General features: G+C 45.1%; 1 protein-coding gene across 5 annotated transcripts in view; it reads left to right on the forward strand.

The window, feature by feature from the left end:
- Wdfy4 (WDFY family member 4) overlaps window positions 1-16,743 on the forward strand; it is a 233,016-nt gene that overhangs the window by 150,104 nt on the left and 66,169 nt on the right. For all 5 annotated transcript variants that reach the window (XM_027389479.2, XM_027389481.2, XM_035452661.1 and 2 more), the window contains 4 exons: window positions 238-444; window positions 1,820-1,871; window positions 4,169-4,335; window positions 15,196-15,344. In XM_027389479.2, the coding sequence (XP_027245280.1) occupies window positions 238-444; window positions 1,820-1,871; window positions 4,169-4,335; window positions 15,196-15,344 (575 nt within the window). The remainder of the gene's footprint in view (window positions 1-237; window positions 445-1,819; window positions 1,872-4,168; window positions 4,336-15,195; window positions 15,345-16,743) is intronic.

Consider the following 16,743-nt stretch of genomic DNA (forward strand, 5'->3'; position numbering starts at 1 on the left):
GGTGACTCGGAAGGCCAAAGGCTGCACAGTTTTCTCCTTCCCCACATGGATCTGAAAAATCTTGAAGCTGAGAAATGATTTCCTTATGGCCTTATCCTGGCTCCAGAGAGGATGATATATAAGCCTGAGGGCTACCTAGGGGACCATTTTCCTCCAATAATCACCATAGGAGCTTTGGGGTAAACCCACAAGGAGAATGTATCTAAGTGTGCTGTTGTATTCCTTCTTCCCTCCCAGAGGCAGAAAAGTGGCAGCATCAAGGCAGCCATGGCCTGGGCCAGGATTCGGGAGCAACTCTTTGGGGAGCTGGGATTGTGGGGCCAAATGACCAGCTCTACATCCTGCTCCCAGTGGGAACTGGACAGGAGGGAAGGACCAGCTCGCATGAGGAAACGCATCAGACGCTTGTTTTCATGGGAGGCCCTGAACCAAGTGTCGTGCAAGGTAGGCATTGAGTATGGTGGGAGGTATACAGGGAAGGGGCTATGTGGCCTTCCTGTTGTGTTTTTGTTTGTTGTTGTTTGGTGTTTTAGTTAATTTGTTTGTTTTTAACCAAGATGGCAGAATGTACCCAGATAAATTCAAGAGAGTCCCCATGCTTATATTTAAAGTCATTTAGCAGGTCGGAAAAGGAGGCACCAACCTCCCCCAGAGCATGGATGAACTGGTAGATGAGTGGGTGTAGGTGAACGTGTGACTTGGTCATATTTACTAAGCCCTAATCCATTACCATAATGCAGCCCACAGAAATACAGGGAAATTCTCTCTGTGATGGCCACTGTCTGCTCACACAAGTCTTTTGTCATTGAACACTTTGTATCTGCACTTTTGGGGATTAGTTATTGCACAAACAAATCCTGTAATAAGTTTTACAGTGAAAAATCTCTCAAACTCAGCAGTTCTACAAGCTTAAACCAGTGACCCACTTAGTCCACACAGAACTCAGGCTGCATTGGCTTCGAAACAGAGGAAACAGGCAGTCCCTGGGAGATGGCTCTCCTGAAGCTCATACAGCTAGGTCATCAGATACACTCTTTTCTTTCTTTGCATTTTCAGGAAGAGAAGTCAGTTGGCCTTGTTTTATAGTATTTTATGGTAGATAAACAAACAAACAAAAAACCTGGCAACAGTTTTGCATGTCCTCATCGAACATTCCTAATTTAAAATAGTTTGAAAGGCACCCCCATTCCTGAACACTGGCATGCTGGGTATTTTCACCCTCATCCATTCCAAGATGTGGGGCTTGTTTTGTTCTCTAGTCTGTTAGTCCAGCATCTTTATCCCTGCTAAGCCCCTGTCCAAAAAACTTATGAGAAAATTATATTTAATTTATTCGGTAGACAGTTTTATTTTTACCTGTCATCAATGACTGGTGGCATGTAGCTTTTTTTCCTGAAAACTTTTTTTAGGATTTGAAGGCATATGAAAATGTATCTTGTTCACTGTCTGGGTGACAATGCCAAAGCTTGGCTCTGTAACCTGGTCACTGGACCCTGTAGCTGTCCAGCCCAATCCTTTTTCGGGTGACCCACATGCAGACATCCAGCATGTCACTCAATCTCCCCTGGCACTTCCTTTGGTAACTACTGTAAATCCTAACTAATGGAACACTGAAATCTCTGTTCTGACTCAACAATGAACTCTTGCATTTTAGAGGATCCCTTAGGATTTAGCATATGCTTCCTTTTGTACCTGAGTCTAGAGTAACTTGAGGGAATTGTACATGTTCACATCTAGATAGATGTGGAAATCTGTGGAAAGAGAAAGGGGCACAAGCAATGTCTGGGCTTATTTTCTCTTCACTCTGGTTCTATTTCAGGAGAGCCAAGACAGGAAGGGTGCTGTTTCTCAGACAAATGCTGAAAACCAAGGTATCAAGTTTATAAATTTATCTTTTTCTCTTCAACAATTAATTAATAAATAATAAATTTTTTCTCTTCAATAATCAAAAACATATTGCTGCTTTCATTTAATACCTCACTAAAGGTATTACTGTATGTGTGGGTACAGGAGAGAAAATGCTGAGAAACCAGAGTGGTTTGCACACAAGCTCTTCTGTATTGTGTTTCAGAATGAAGGGAATCTATTCCAGACCCAGGCCTCAGTGAGTGGGAGAATTTTTAAGTAAGCTTAGAATAGTGACTATGAGTGCCTCGTCTATTTGTTATATTGAGTAGACTTTTAAAATGCCCTAAAACAATGTAAATACATGTTTAGCATGTGATCAAAACATGTAGAAGGATTATAAGATGTCTTAGAATAAAATAGATGGTATATATAATACTGTCACATTGAACTCTATGTCATGACCTACAGAGCTGTCACACTATACCTGAGGCTTAAAGATAATGTATAGAGTCATTTCTGACTTGCTGAAAATCTAGGACATGTACACATTTGAGAGAAGGAGAGAGAATTTCAATTTTGTGTTTTCACTTATTACTCTATCTTTGGAGTTGCACACTCCTAGCCTGTGTGTTCCTTGGATCTGGGGGGGGGGCATTACCCAATGGCAACATCTCTGCTGCCTGAGTAGCAGGGTTACTGTTGAGGTTGCTGCCTGCCAAAATTCAGTAACACAAGTTCAGACTGAGAAGCACAGGTTCTGATCCCAGGTTGACTTTGGTGTTCCACTGTGGAGTGTGACTTGAGATGACAATGTGCCCATTGGTTTATTTCCCCCTATAAACTCCTAGCTCCAACATCACAGCATCCTTACCTGCTTTACCTATCCAAGTTAGGGACTAATTGTGGGAAGTGTGTGTGAGCTTTCTATAGATAAAACCTCGGGCTGCTTCATTTTCTAGTTGAATGAACAGAACCTATGGATAGTCATAATCCTGGGCCTCCTTGATAGCACAAACCGTAATACAGACCTCTTGCAAAAAAAAATAGTAAGGACCTACTTAGATGCCAGTTCCTACAGAAGAATGCTCTGTGCCATAGGCAAAGCCTGTGAGGATTGGCCCTGGGAGCAGCAGCAGACACTCATCCTTCCACATGTGAGACTCCCAGGTGGGGAGTGGTCAAAAGTTGAGCTTTGGCACAGAGAAAATGGCTCATAGCTTTGTAGTCATGAGCAGCATGCCTGCTCCAGACAGGAACACACTCAGGACAAGTGAGTAGAGAAGGAGTAAGATGCGGACATCCATGCTGTCACCTGCTTAGCTCAGATCCAGATGTCCTGGCTCAAGGCAAACACATCTAGACATGAACAGGAATGACTACAAACCAGCATATTCCTGGTAGTACAGACATGGAAGCCATCAGGTCTCTAGAGAACAGGAAAGGTTTTGTTGATTTTGAAATGGCCACACAATGAAATACTTCAAAACCATTTAAATTATTGAAAAAACTTTAAAATTGATTGGGAAAGTGCTTATAATCTTTAATGAAATTTTGTAAGTGCAACATTATTCTTATGTTTAAAAATCACTCATACACATATATACAGAAAAGATACCCAAAACTGTTCAGTCACTTTGTAAGCAGTGAGGTTAAATATACTGGAGCAGAAGAGACCTCACATTGTACTCAAGGAGCCCTGCATCACATCCCCTCTAATTCAGTAGCCATATGATCCTTGGTAAAGTCCTAAGCCTTATTCAGATTTTTCATTTGCAAACTGAGGGTGCAATATTGTAGCTGACGTAGGACTATATAGACAAATGCCACCACGGTGTCCAGTCCAGAGCACTTACTGACACTCTTTGTACTCCAGGCACACAAGTGTGTTTTTCATTTATCAGTGCACCATGGCTTTCCCAACTCTTTTAAATAAGAAGCTAGGACTTCTGTAGTTTAGAAATATCAATAGCACTCCTGTAGAAGAGAGAACAAACTAAGGATATGAAGGAGTAAATCCTAGACAGACCTAAAGAGAGATGCTTCATTATTCAGTGAGAGTGAATTCCAAAATATTGCCTAGCATCATTTGAAAGCTATAGAATGGCCAGGGCTGAGCACACCCAAGCTGGACACAGCTTGCCAGTGTGTGGACTCTAACACAGGGTCAGGGGACTGTATTCCTTCTCAGAAACAGTGCAAGGGCACACCAACCACTTCTACACCAGAGCCTCACAGTTCCTTTCAGTGACAAAGGCATGTTCCTCATTGTGACATCATGTAGCTTATGCCATGACAATGTGTCTATTTTACGATACTGCAGACGAGCTGACCTCAGAGGAAGCTGAAAGCAGACCTGACGAGGTAGGGGTGGATTGCACACAATTGACCTTCTTTCCTGCTCTGCATGAAAGTCTGCACTCAGAAGATTTCTTGGAATTATGCCGGGAAAGACAAGTCATTTTACAAGAGCTTCTTGACGGAGAAAAGGTAATCCATTAAGACTGTCTGACAGGTGGCATCACTGGTGTAGGGAATCTCCAATAACTTTCATACTTGCCAACTACATAAACAATGAGCAGAGAGAGCAAGCTTCTGATTTTCCTGGTGTCTTATATATGCCCTGTGTCAAAACATCTACAAGATGAGACTCAAGCTAACAAACTATATGTTTCCCTTGCGCTTGTAGCAGTTCCTGGGCCTCCCATTAAAGTCTGGCTACCCTAAAAGGTCCATCTACACTTGGAAGGACACTATATTTGACATGCCCACCACATGTGTCCAAGTTGCCTCTCTGCCATGCATCTCTGGGACACCACTCAGGCCTAAGGGTGAGGGAATTAGGAGTTGTGTGTGATGCTGTACATCTTCCTTAGGATTGCAATGAGAGGAAGCATGCACATGTCTTGAAGACAGGCCAGAACTGGTAGCAGAAAATTTTGTGGGTCATGTTTGGGGAGCCCAAGCTATTGTACACGTTCCTAGCATGGCCACGGGAGTATGTATTAGCTTCAGATTGCTACAAAGAAATAATTAAGATAGGTTACTTATGAAGATAAAAAGTTGTTTAGACTCAGAGTTCTAGAGTTAAAGTCCAAGATTGAGCATCCCCATTGTTTTGGAACTCTGTTGGCATCTGTAGCCTGGAGGGAGGGTGGGCTAACATCTGGAGCCGGAAGGGAGAGAGGGAGAGAAGGAGAGGGGAAGGGGAAGAGACAGGCACAAGCCTGACATCCCATGAAGCTCCTCATAAGCACAGCCCCAGTAACTTCTCCCTGACCCTCACCTCTTAAAGATATATAGCACCAGCTAATATTGCTGCCCTAGGGAACAAACCTTGATATGTGAACCTTTGATGGAGACTCACCCAAACCATACTGGAGAGCTATGGGGGACACAATAAAGTTAGGGTCCCAGGAAAGGGCCCTTTTACCCAACTCTACAAACAGAATGGAAGATGAAGCACTTGTCTGAGAATAAATTAGACCAAGTTCAAATCTCCGCTGGCCTCCTTTGTGGATCTCATCTTTCCTGCGGAGCTCTTAGCATCATCCTCTTTGTGCATCTCTGACAGACTTAGGATAGCAGAAGAGACTAATTGAGAATGGGGCACATGTGAGGTGCTCAATAAAGACCATTCTCTTCCCTTTGCAAAAAAAAAAAAAAAAAAAAAAAAAAAAAACTGTGGGCATCAGGTCTTGAGTAGAAATCAGGTTCTTCCATTGGGGGTATTAGGCAAAGAAGATGATGCTCCAGCCAAACATGAGGAGACAAGGTGGATCCAGCAAACTGTGTAGGTATTGCAAGGAGATGAATGATGAGTCTGAGGTCCAGGCTGTGCCTGAGTTGGTAAGGGAGGATCTAGTTGGGGCCTGCTGAGTGAGCAGGCTGAATTTCTGGGAACATATAACAATCCAGAGGACCAGGGGTGGGCATGTGGGAGTCTCAGGGACTGTAGCATATTCCTTAGTCTCCCCAAGGACTCCTGGGGCTGTAAAACTGGATTGGTCTTTCCCAGGGTTGGATAAGAGACAGGCTTGAAATGCTGGCCGCACTAGGTGCTGCTACCAACCTTTCAGCAAACATTTCACCTGCACAGCCTCCAGTTCCAGTGTGTTTATGGGCTTCCATTGTACCAAGCCACTGATTTTGGTCTTCATACAGGCTATTAGGGATGCTGACAAGGGCTACAGCACCTCATAAGGGCTCTGGGAATTTATTCCTTTCCAGGATTAGTCCGATGCTGGCAGACTTTGGTCCATGCCTCTGTATGTCTGAGGTTTGAGGGCTCTTAGCTGAGACATCCCAGCTTCCTAGGAAAGGCCTGCATCTCTTGCCCTGTGTCCTCTCTCTCCATCTTCCTAGGCAGCAAGCAGTGTGTGCCAAACCTTTCTTACTGGTGAATTGCTCTGTTTCTGCTTTATCCAGCCTCTGTCTTTTCTTCTGTTGCTACTGGACTCTTCTGCTGCTGGAATCAGAGCTCGCCTTGGCCTCAGCAGACGATCCAGGAAGATCTCCAGAAGCCAGGTCCCCTCAGAGTAGCCATCTAGCCTAGTGTGTGTGCGATAAGCAGTCTGGGATCCCAGGAGATGTTTTAGGTTATAACCTGCTGTATTGGATGTTCCCTATGCACACGATTCATATAAATGTCCATCCTCAAATTCTGGGAACACCTCTCTAGACACCTGGGTGTCTTTATTCTTCCAAGACCAGCAGTGGAGGATGGGGGGTGGTCAACCCTTCCTGAGCATGATTGTGGGCAAGCTCTGAGCTTTACAGGCCTGGCTCAGAGAGTCCCAGTTCCAACCTCTTGCAGCCAACAGATGTCCTTGACACATTCCCTATGTCTGAGATCCTGTTTTTGCAGATTGTATGGCTTTCTCAGGCACATCCACCATCCAGTGATAGCTTTCTTGGGGTCCCATTTGGCTGGACCAAGGATCTGGAACATAGAGAGGCTGGGCAAGCAACAGGGACTTCATTCTTCCCGAGTTTTACTTAAGCTTCAGTCTTCCTAGGTCTCCCTGTCACACAGCAGGAAGCTGTCACAAAGCTATAAGCTGAAGCAGCAGGGGTCCCCAGGATGTGCAAATAGGAGTGTTTGAATCCCAGCAGGGGTAGAAAGGAGTCTGGGAGCTGCCAGCTCCTACTTAGTGTCCTTGTCCCTGTGCCTTCAGGGAGAGGTGGTGGGGGAGAGGGGATCTGGAAGCAGACATCTGTACCACAGGAGTCTCATCCTGGCAGAGCAGTGATGCTTTGCAAGTGTAGCTTGAATTGGTTGTGCTTGTTGCTTCCAGTCTCGTGTAACCAGTAGGAGCTGGGTGGGGCTTGGTGGCCCCTCCCCCAGGTCGCTGGAGAAGCAGGTTAGTGCAGGGCTGCGGGTGGAGAATACACTCAAGGCTGTGTATAGAGAGCTCTGAGTCCCAGCCTCACCTCTCCACTTTCACCACCACCAAGCTCAACTACTTTGATCCTTAATGGAACTTCCCAGAACGTCATTTTCTTTATCTTCAAGTTGGAGCTCTCTACTCCATGTCTGTCCGTGTGTGGCAAAGCTGCAGGAAGTGCCAGTGTGCCTCAGCGTGAGGCTGACTCCCTGTGCTGAGCCCTCTGTATCTGGACCTGAGGAGAGAGCTCTCAGCCGCATGCTGTGCTGTTGTTGCTGCTGTGGCTGTTGCTGCTCTTGTAGTGGACCTATCTATCAGTTTGTTCTCATACTCCTAAAACCCCCCGGGACCCGTGTCATGGCCTCAAGGATAGGAAAAAGTCTGTCAAGAGATCTGTGAAACAGAATGCCTGTTTAGATGGAGGATCTCAAGAGGCAAGGAACGGTGTTAGGGACATGCTGTGAAGAACATGCCCAGTGGGTGTTCAAAAGAGTCCGAATGGCTCTTCTTGTCTTGTGAAGATGGTGGAGGATGCATTAAAAGTCAGAGTGAGACCCGAGAAAGCTTTGACCTGCTGGGATGGGGCCCCTCAAAGTTTGAATGCATTATATGAAATGTAGCCTTTTCTGAGAAAGAAGAAACTTCTGTGGTTGGAGTCTGGACTGACAGGTGGTAAAACGAATGAGGCCTTGCGATTTAGAGACTGAGGCAGGGAGGAATGTGAGGAAACAGGCCCCAGGAACTCACATGGGGCTGAAAACCTCTGGCTCAGAGGAAGGAGACTGCTCTAAACCAGAGACAGCTGGATAGAGCTGAGCTGGGGTGCAGCCTCTGGGGCCTGCTCCACTTCCCACACATGCACCATCCAGATATGTACAGTCTATGTCTATATGTTCGTCACCACACCTTCTGCTCTTTACCTCTTTTTCATGTGATTTTTCTCCTCTCTCTAATGTCTTCTGAGTCTCTGCATTGGGCGAGTGACATGCATTGTCCCCCTCTTGATCCTCAGTAGCCTTCACACATCCATTCTGGAGATAGCACTTTCGGCTTCATTTACTTCTATATAGTGTTCCATGTTAATGATAGGGAGTGGATAGGCATCTAAGTCACCACCAATCAGAAGCACTGACAGGACTCACAGTGCTAAGCATGTGCCCTGCCCTACTGCATAGGTCACAATTCCAGTCTCTAGGACACCATTCCTGGTCCACTGTGGCCTTAGCTCTGGTCTACAATGGCCTCATCCCATGGTCTTATCCCTAGTCCACCATGGCCTTATGATTGGTATATTATGACTTTATCTAGTCTACCATGGCCTCATCCCGTGTGTATGACAGCCTTATTTCTGCTTTTTCACAGTCTTATCCCTCGTCCACTGTGACATTGTTCTTGGTCCACCATTGCTTTTGTCAAGCATGGAACTAGAATTTGAGGAACTAGAATTTGAGGTGCAGGGATCTTGGAAATACGAACAAACTCAAGCAGATATAAAGAAAGTTTATCCATGCTTTCACAGGACACCCAGCCTCTCACATTTTCTAACTTTTTAAGTAAAAGCTTCCTAGGAAAGGGTGTGGTGGTATATCCATGTTTGCACCTCAGAATCCTGTTCTTCCTTCCCCCTGCTGCCCGGAGAGCCTTTATTCTTATTCCTAGAGGCCCCAGAGCATTCCTTCTAGTGAAACCTCTAGTCTGTCTTTGCTGAGACTTTTGGAATTGCAGGATCTGTCTTGGACCCAGGGAAGCCAAACCACAGCCCTGGAACTCCAGGGTGGCTTCAGCAGACTTCATTTCCTTGTGTGATCAACTGAGCTCTAGTTGCCTCCAGCAATACCTGGGAAGGTAATTATTCTGTTACTCGGTCAGGCACTGCCTTTGCATCATTGATTAATGATTCCCAGAACCACAGTACATTTCCCTGCAAACATCTCCATTTGTCGTTTGTGTGGTAGATTTAATGCATGTTAATTGTGGGCCTGTCAGTCACATTCTGGGGTAGTACCTCATTCCTTTCCATGCAGCTTCTGGACCCACCCAGACTCAGAACTCCAGTGCTGGTATCTTTTTGCTGTTTGTTAGTCTCTTTCATTATATGACAAATAAAACAACTGATTCTTTTCCATAAAATGTGACTTTGACCTTAGTAGCCAGCTCAGAGGGAGATACTTTTGTTCTGCACAGCATATTATACAAGCTCTTCCCAGGTATCTTTGACTGAAGCTGCTTGCAGGAAGTTAACAAGGGTGCTTGTTGTTTCCAAACTTCCTGTTTTGCTGAATCATCAGGACTTGGTAAAAAGCACAGCTGCCCATATCATCCCGGATTAATGCCTTCTGAGGCTCTCTGTGACATACTTTTTACACAAAGTGACCCTTGTGTTGACCTATAACTTGCCTTCCTCATTTCTGTATGTGCATAAACTCACATATATGCACATATGTGCATACATACATATATACACACATGCATGCACACAGCTGGCCTTTTACCTAATTATACAGAAGTGTTGCGCGCGCGCGCAACACACACACACACACACACACACGTACACACACACGTACACCTTTCATTCTTATCTCTAACCCAGCCTTGGGGTCACCTCTTTGTGAATTACTTTCTCCCACACAGCCTGTGCAAGACACCCTTCACTGCACTTTGAAAAGCCTGTCCTTTTCCACCACTGCTACACAGTAGCCTCAGACCAGAAATGTCTTGAAGGCATGATTCAGTTCCTTTGCATCTCCAGTGGATGAGGCACTTGCTAATATGCTGTGTAGGAGTAAATGAAAAAAGGAAAAGAGACAAGTGTGTTCCCAGCAATATGCTTAAATCAGATGGAACAGCATCTCTCTGCCTTGCTGGTATCCTTGGCTCAGTGTCTCAATGTGTGTTCTTCAGATCATCTGCACCAGAATCTTCTAGGTGTATTCTCAAACTGCTATTTCTAAGGCTCAATTCTGCACCTGCTGAACTGACCTCAAGTGCAGCTTGGGACTATGAAGTTTGTGCAGCAACTTTGATAACTCTTACATGTATTACTGTTTCCAAAAAATGTTAGTCAGCCTCCTGTCACTGTGACAGAACATTGAGGAAAACACTCCGAGGAAGAAAGGTTTATTTTAGCTTATAGTTTCTGGAGGTTCCAGCCCTGCTGCTTTGGGTCTTAGAGGGAGAATGTCATGCTGGTTTTAGCATGTGGCAGGGGTTGATTGCTCATTGTGTGGTGACCAGGAATCAGAGAGAGAGAAAAACCATGAGCAGCCAGGGAAAGTTATTCTCTTCAAGGGAAGGCCCAAAGTGATTTACCTTCTCCAACTAGGGCTCATGTCTCAGTAAGACATGAACTGGCAAATCCATCATTCATTAGGCCAGGCCCTCATGATCTAGTCACCTCTCAACTATTCCATCAGTCAGCTGGCCACCGAGCCTTGAACACACCAGCCTTTGGAGTATTTCAGATCTCAACAGTCACAATTCCCAAGACCCTCAAGACCAGGCTTATAATACTCAGATCCTGGCTAGACACTCTCAGACACTTTCAGCCAAGTTCCAATAAGCATATCCTTAGTGATGACAGTGGTGGGCACTGTGCCTTGAACTGTCTTTGGGACTTGTGGTATGTTTCACAATACACTGGAGCAGGCAAACAGTGTCAAAGTCCCTATCCTTTCACCTGGTCCCAGAGCCTGAAGAGAAAAGAGGGAGGCTTGACTTGCCTGTTTACTGTGGAAGTGCCACAGCCAGGCAGGCAGGGGGCATCCCTGCTCCTTGTCTCAGAGAGAGAAGGTTCTTAATGTAAAGAGATCCAGCACTGTGCTTCTTTGCATTATTGCTGTGTTTGCACACTCAGACAAGCAGAGTCTCTGCATTGCTTCAGGATTCTTTTCTCTCGTTACTGCTGTGACTGATGCTCTGGGTCATTGTAATCCACTTAGAAAACATAGAACCAGAGTTTATGGGAATCAACATAAATATTTTTGCAGTCCGTCATCTTTTACATAGTTTTAGTTTAGTTTTTCTCAGCAATTTTTTTTGAAAATTAAGTATATAACCACACTCCCATGCCTTCAGATGCTAAATCGATGGATCCAACCACCTGTGAATCAAAAAATATTCTTGAAGCATTGTGTCTCTTCTGAGTTCTTGCAGGCTCCAACCCCCACTTGACTTTTCTCTAGACAATACAATGCAATAGTATGGACAGTGCTGCTATTGCATTAAGTTTTAAAAATATCTACAGGTGCAAGCAATAGGAGAGATAGAAGGGACTGGAGTATCTGTGGGATTTGGTAGCAGTGGACAGAAGTTCTGGAAACATCCGCAAGGACACCAAGAGATAATTGCACCCAATCTGTTTGCTAGTCCTAATAGCATGAACTGAGGACACAAGGTGAGGATTAGGGTACATCGTTCACCTGCTCACAAACATAAGATAGGGAAGAGACACAGGGGCAGCTCCAATGCTGGCTGCTTCCAATGGCCTCCCTGGGCCTCAGTTTTTGCACCTATGAACTGAGTGCTGCACCAGATTACAGATGGCTTCCAGAGATGTGTGGCTGGCATTGCCCTGTAGGATGTACCACTGAGGACTTGCTGTGGGGCCATGTGACCTGGTGAGCTGCTACCCAGTGACTGGCTGTTGTTGTCCCTCTCATTTTGTCTCCAGCCACTCTGGCTTTCCAGACAACCTGTTGTCTGCTGTCTGCAGGTGGAGGTGTATTTGCTCTCTCAGTTATCCACCCCCTGGGAATGACCACACATCATCCAGCAGGTGTTTAAAAAGTTCTCCTGGAGAAACAAAAGTTCCCCTTGTCTCAAGTGATCGATAGATAGCGTCAAGGCATGAGGGATTTCTTAGTCGTGAGTAAACACGGACGGAGCCCTCTCAGGGCTAATTTAAATGGAAGAGCAGGTAATAGTTCACTTGGGCTCATTTTCTAGTTTTTAAAATGCCATTTCTTTTCAAACAGAATCAATTTTTAAGCTATTAACCCAGCTCTCTTTAGACATTTTTTTTCTTGCGGTTTGGTTTATTCTCGTTACTTAAGCCTCCCCAAAGGGAAACATCAGATCAGATCGTGGCGTGTGCTCCAAAGCCCCACACCAGGAGCTGTGGAGGCTTTATGGTTGGTGGTGCTTGGGGATGGGAGAGGTTCCGGGAGTGCCTATGCTGGTGTTGGCACTGTGGCTTCATATATCACCTTATAAACGTGACAGTGGGACCTCTGAATTTCACCTGTAAAAGATACAAGAAAAAAGAAAGTTTAAACAGCCTGGTATAACACTTTGTTATCAGTCTGTATTGTGATACTATACTAAAAGACTAGAGGATTGGCTGCTTTATAAAGAAAAGAGGTCCCTTTGGACCTATGGATCTGGAAGGCTGAGGGCACATATGTAGTGATTATCTTCTGGATGGCAGAGTCTCGGGGAGACATGGAGCATCATATGATAAGAGACAGGGAGTGTGTATGAATGTGAGTCTTCTGATCTTTTAAGGTCAGCATTCATTCTAAGAGACTTCGTCCTGATGAAGTTAATTACATGCTAGTAACCACCTCTCAAGAGCCCCTCTTCAACATCCTCATGCTTCACAATGGGCAGTAACCTTTGAGTCCTTGGGAGACACAGCCAAACTGGATTCAAGTTGTAGTGCCCTCCTTACAATGCTGGCAATTTCACACCGTTTTGCAAGTGAGCAATTGGTGATAGCTATGTGAATTTAAAACAGTCTCCCCCTGGGCCTCCTGTCTTGTTCCTAGAACCTTATTCCGAAGAAGTATCCATCAATTCAAAGTGACATGTACAGAATGAGGGGGTGGCTGTCACAGCACTGAATATGCCAAATATTTTAAAGTAAGCAGAATCCATGAAAAACTTGCCTAATAAGCTGTATTGGAATAGTCTGCAACTTTTAGTGAAAGTCAGACATGTCTACAAGAGACCATTAGGAAGGGGATCCGCGGGGGAGCTGCTCAGGGAAAAGACTTGCCCTAACAAGGTAACTGTGGAAATACAGTGCTTATATCAAGGCAAGAGCAGTGTAAAGAAAGCCTGACTTGCATTCTGAAGACCTTTGGGAAGCAAACAGACATTCCCTGATTCCTGGCCTGGTTCCCCTCGAGTCCTGTGGTGTTGGGGTATTTCATCTTACAATGAATCCACCAAATGGCCATCTGATTGGATCTACTGTAAAGTCCTAAATGCTTTTCCCAATGGCACCACTGGCTCACACTGTGACTGTGGGGAATTGAGCCTCAACATGGTTTTTGCTGGAAGGAACCCAAGGCTGGTAACTGTGACAAGACTTCTACTTATGTATTTCCTTTTTCAGAAAGTCTCAGGTGCATGTCACTTTCAGACTTTAAATCTACCCCCACCACACACACACACACACACACACACACACACACACACACACACACACACACAGTCCCTGCTTCAGAATTTAGTATTGGCATTTACAGGTGTGTGCCATATTCAGTCTTTGTGTTAACATATCCCAGACACCCCTGCCCCTTTATACTTCAGTGCCAGCATTACAGGTGTGGCCACACTGCCTTTCAGTTCTCCATTTGTAAGAATGGAAATACTTTGAGAAATACTGACTTCAGCCTTATGTGCTTAGTCCCTTTGGTGTTTTATTCATCATTTATTATTCATTCATGCTGGAGTCTGAGTCATTGTCACAAGTTAGAGTCCCTGGAAAGCTTGCTAGGATCTCCATGTGGATATGCTCTCAGGAAGTATTTTGAAGTAGGGGAAGTCAGGGCTGGCCTGGCACAGCTGTAGTGCAATAGCTTCAGCTGATCACACACAAGCATGGCTCTGAATTGAGGCAAAGGAGCTTTAGCCTCAGCTTCCAATGTTGACCTGTTGCTAGGGGCAAATTGTCAGTGGAAAGGGATATGGGCCTGCCCCAGGTGTTCTCTGTGAGTGAAGGAGTGTGGGCTGTGGTCCATGGGCAAACGTCCGCATGGATGCTGAACAACCTGTATTCACACCTGCCTTGGCTTTACAAAGGCAGCACTACCAGGCTTGCACTTGTGTTTGGACATACCTGGGTTCTATTCCTGGCTCAGCTACTCATTGGCTATTACCAGATGGTCCCTGGACAACTGCTTGTCCCCAGTAAAACTTGCCTTATTGTTTACTGGGGAATGATTTCTTGTTAGGGGGCTTAGTGTAAGAGAAGGGACTTTGACGTGCTTAGGAACTACAGCAGTAAGTCCCAACACACACAGCTACAAAACACTCCCCAGAATAAGGCTCAGGGAGCATTGCAGAAGAGGGGGCAGAGAGATGGGTAGGAATACTGAGAGCAGGGGAAATAGTCTTCCCCAGGGAAGAGCACACCAGCTGGTTATCCAATACCAAATGGTCAGCCCTGAAAACATACACATACCAGTAACATTACATAGACTGAACAGGCTGTATTTAGGAATATATATGTATATACATACACATCTTATGTATGTAACAACAATTAATGGCAAAGGGGGCCTTGAACTTGAAAGAGAGCATGGAGGGCAGTATCAGAGGGTTTGGAAGGAGGAAAGGAAAGGGAGAAATGGTGTAATTATAATATATATTGGTCTTTTGAGACAGGGTTTCTCTGTGTAACAGCCCTGGCTACCCTGGAAGTTGCTTTGTAGACCAGGCTGGCCTCAAACTCACAGAGATCCACCTGCTTCTGCCTCTAAAGTGCTGGGATTGAATATCACCCAGATGGCTTGATTGGCTTGATCAGGGTGGTTGTGTCACTGGTTGATTAAAAGTTTCATAGGGTATTTGGTATAAAGGTGCCACATGGGTTGTGATTGGGATAGTGCAGTCTGTCATTCTGCAAGCCACAAACACTGTCACCTCCAAATGTCCTGTGAGTGGCTTGTGGCTGTCCCCTGTTCTTCATAAGACTCACACGCTTACAGTCTGACTCTAGCACCCTCTCTTCTTCCAGGTGTCACAGAAGTTCCCCCTGGTGATTGTGCAGGGCCACCTGGTCTCAGAAGGGATCCTGCTCTTTGGCCAGCAGCACTTCTACATCTGTGAGAATTTTACTCTGTCTCCCACAGGTGATGTCTACTGTACCCGCCACTGCTTATCCAAGTGAGTTCTCCACTTTCTCCAGCAGATTCCTCCAAGCTGTGCCTCCATCCAGTCCCTCTCCTTCCCTTTCCTATTGTGGCCATGGTAATCCAAAGCCAGCATCTGGGCTGGGTAGCATGTTGCATGGCAGCCCCTTGCGTCATCCCCTCCAGGAAATGTGTCATAGTGCTTGAGGGCCTTGGGTTATTTCAATCACATCAGGTTACACATTCAACAACTGGCTGGATACCCATGTTCTATATGAGAAAATGGCTGCTGGTCCTTCATGCAGAAGCATTTGATAGAGGCAGCACATACAGACTTCTTGGAAAGAGGTTCGGGCACACTATCATTCTTGTACAAAACATACACCATGCAGGGACATTTACGGACCATCCTTGGGAGATCATCAGAACACAAACTTCTGAATTCTGCCCTTTCTCTAGTTTCTAAGTCAGTAGATATGTTAGGCTCTGATATTTTGCCAGCTCCTAGCTTAGGTTGATTCGACTAGTCACAGGGGACCATACTTTGAAAACCATTGTTTTCAGATGTTGGCAAAGAATTCAGTATTGACCTCTCAATAGTAAGAATTTTAACTCCCAGTTGTCATGATTTCCAGCTGTGTCAAGAAGCCAGAGTTAAAGGGTATGCATAAGAGTGAATTCCAGCTCACTCGATTTAGATTAGGGTTGAAACTTGCCTTAATATCCTCACTGACCTCCTCTCTGCTAATTTCCATCTTTTATTCATACCCAAACCTCTCCTATTACTACAAGCCTTTGATGATTTTCCAAAACTGGAGGAGTATAATTAATACTTGGCACACTCATCCCATCATCTGGCTCATGTTTTATGGATACTGATCAATACGGACAGTGGGATGGAAGCTCTCTACTCTTTCTGGTTGCTCAGCATGCCCATGTAATGACATGCACAACCAAACACTTCATGCTTTGCCTGAGCTTGGATCCTATTGATCAGCTACACTTTGTTTTAATCATCAAGTTGTCTATCCCTGCACTTGTAACAGAAGCCCAGAGGTCAGGCATTTGATTTGTAATGGCAAGAGTAACTTTCTTGTCTGGAAATGTACTTTTCAAGAATGCAGGTAGAGTGGAAACAACTGACAACCATCAGGTATCTCCAGGGAATTACCTGGTATTTTTAGTTCACCCCAAGGAAATGTTTGTTAATCAGACAAACCCCCACCCCACTCCCTGCTGGTCTTGTGTATAGCTTGGGAAAGTGCTGGCAGTACTAGAGAGGCAGCTCTCCCAGCCAGGCTCACAGATCATGTCCGATCAATGGGGATTAGGCCTTGTTTTTGACCATGGAGACTAAGGAAGATACATAAATAAGTCCGTTAAAAATAAAGCTGGGCCAACCCTGAAATGCTTCTCTAAAAGCCATCAAGTTG

Source organism: Cricetulus griseus (assembly GCF_003668045.3).
Source record: "Cricetulus griseus strain 17A/GY chromosome 1 unlocalized genomic scaffold, alternate assembly CriGri-PICRH-1.0 chr1_1, whole genome shotgun sequence".
NCBI classification, from domain to species: domain Eukaryota; kingdom Metazoa; phylum Chordata; class Mammalia; order Rodentia; family Cricetidae; genus Cricetulus; species Cricetulus griseus.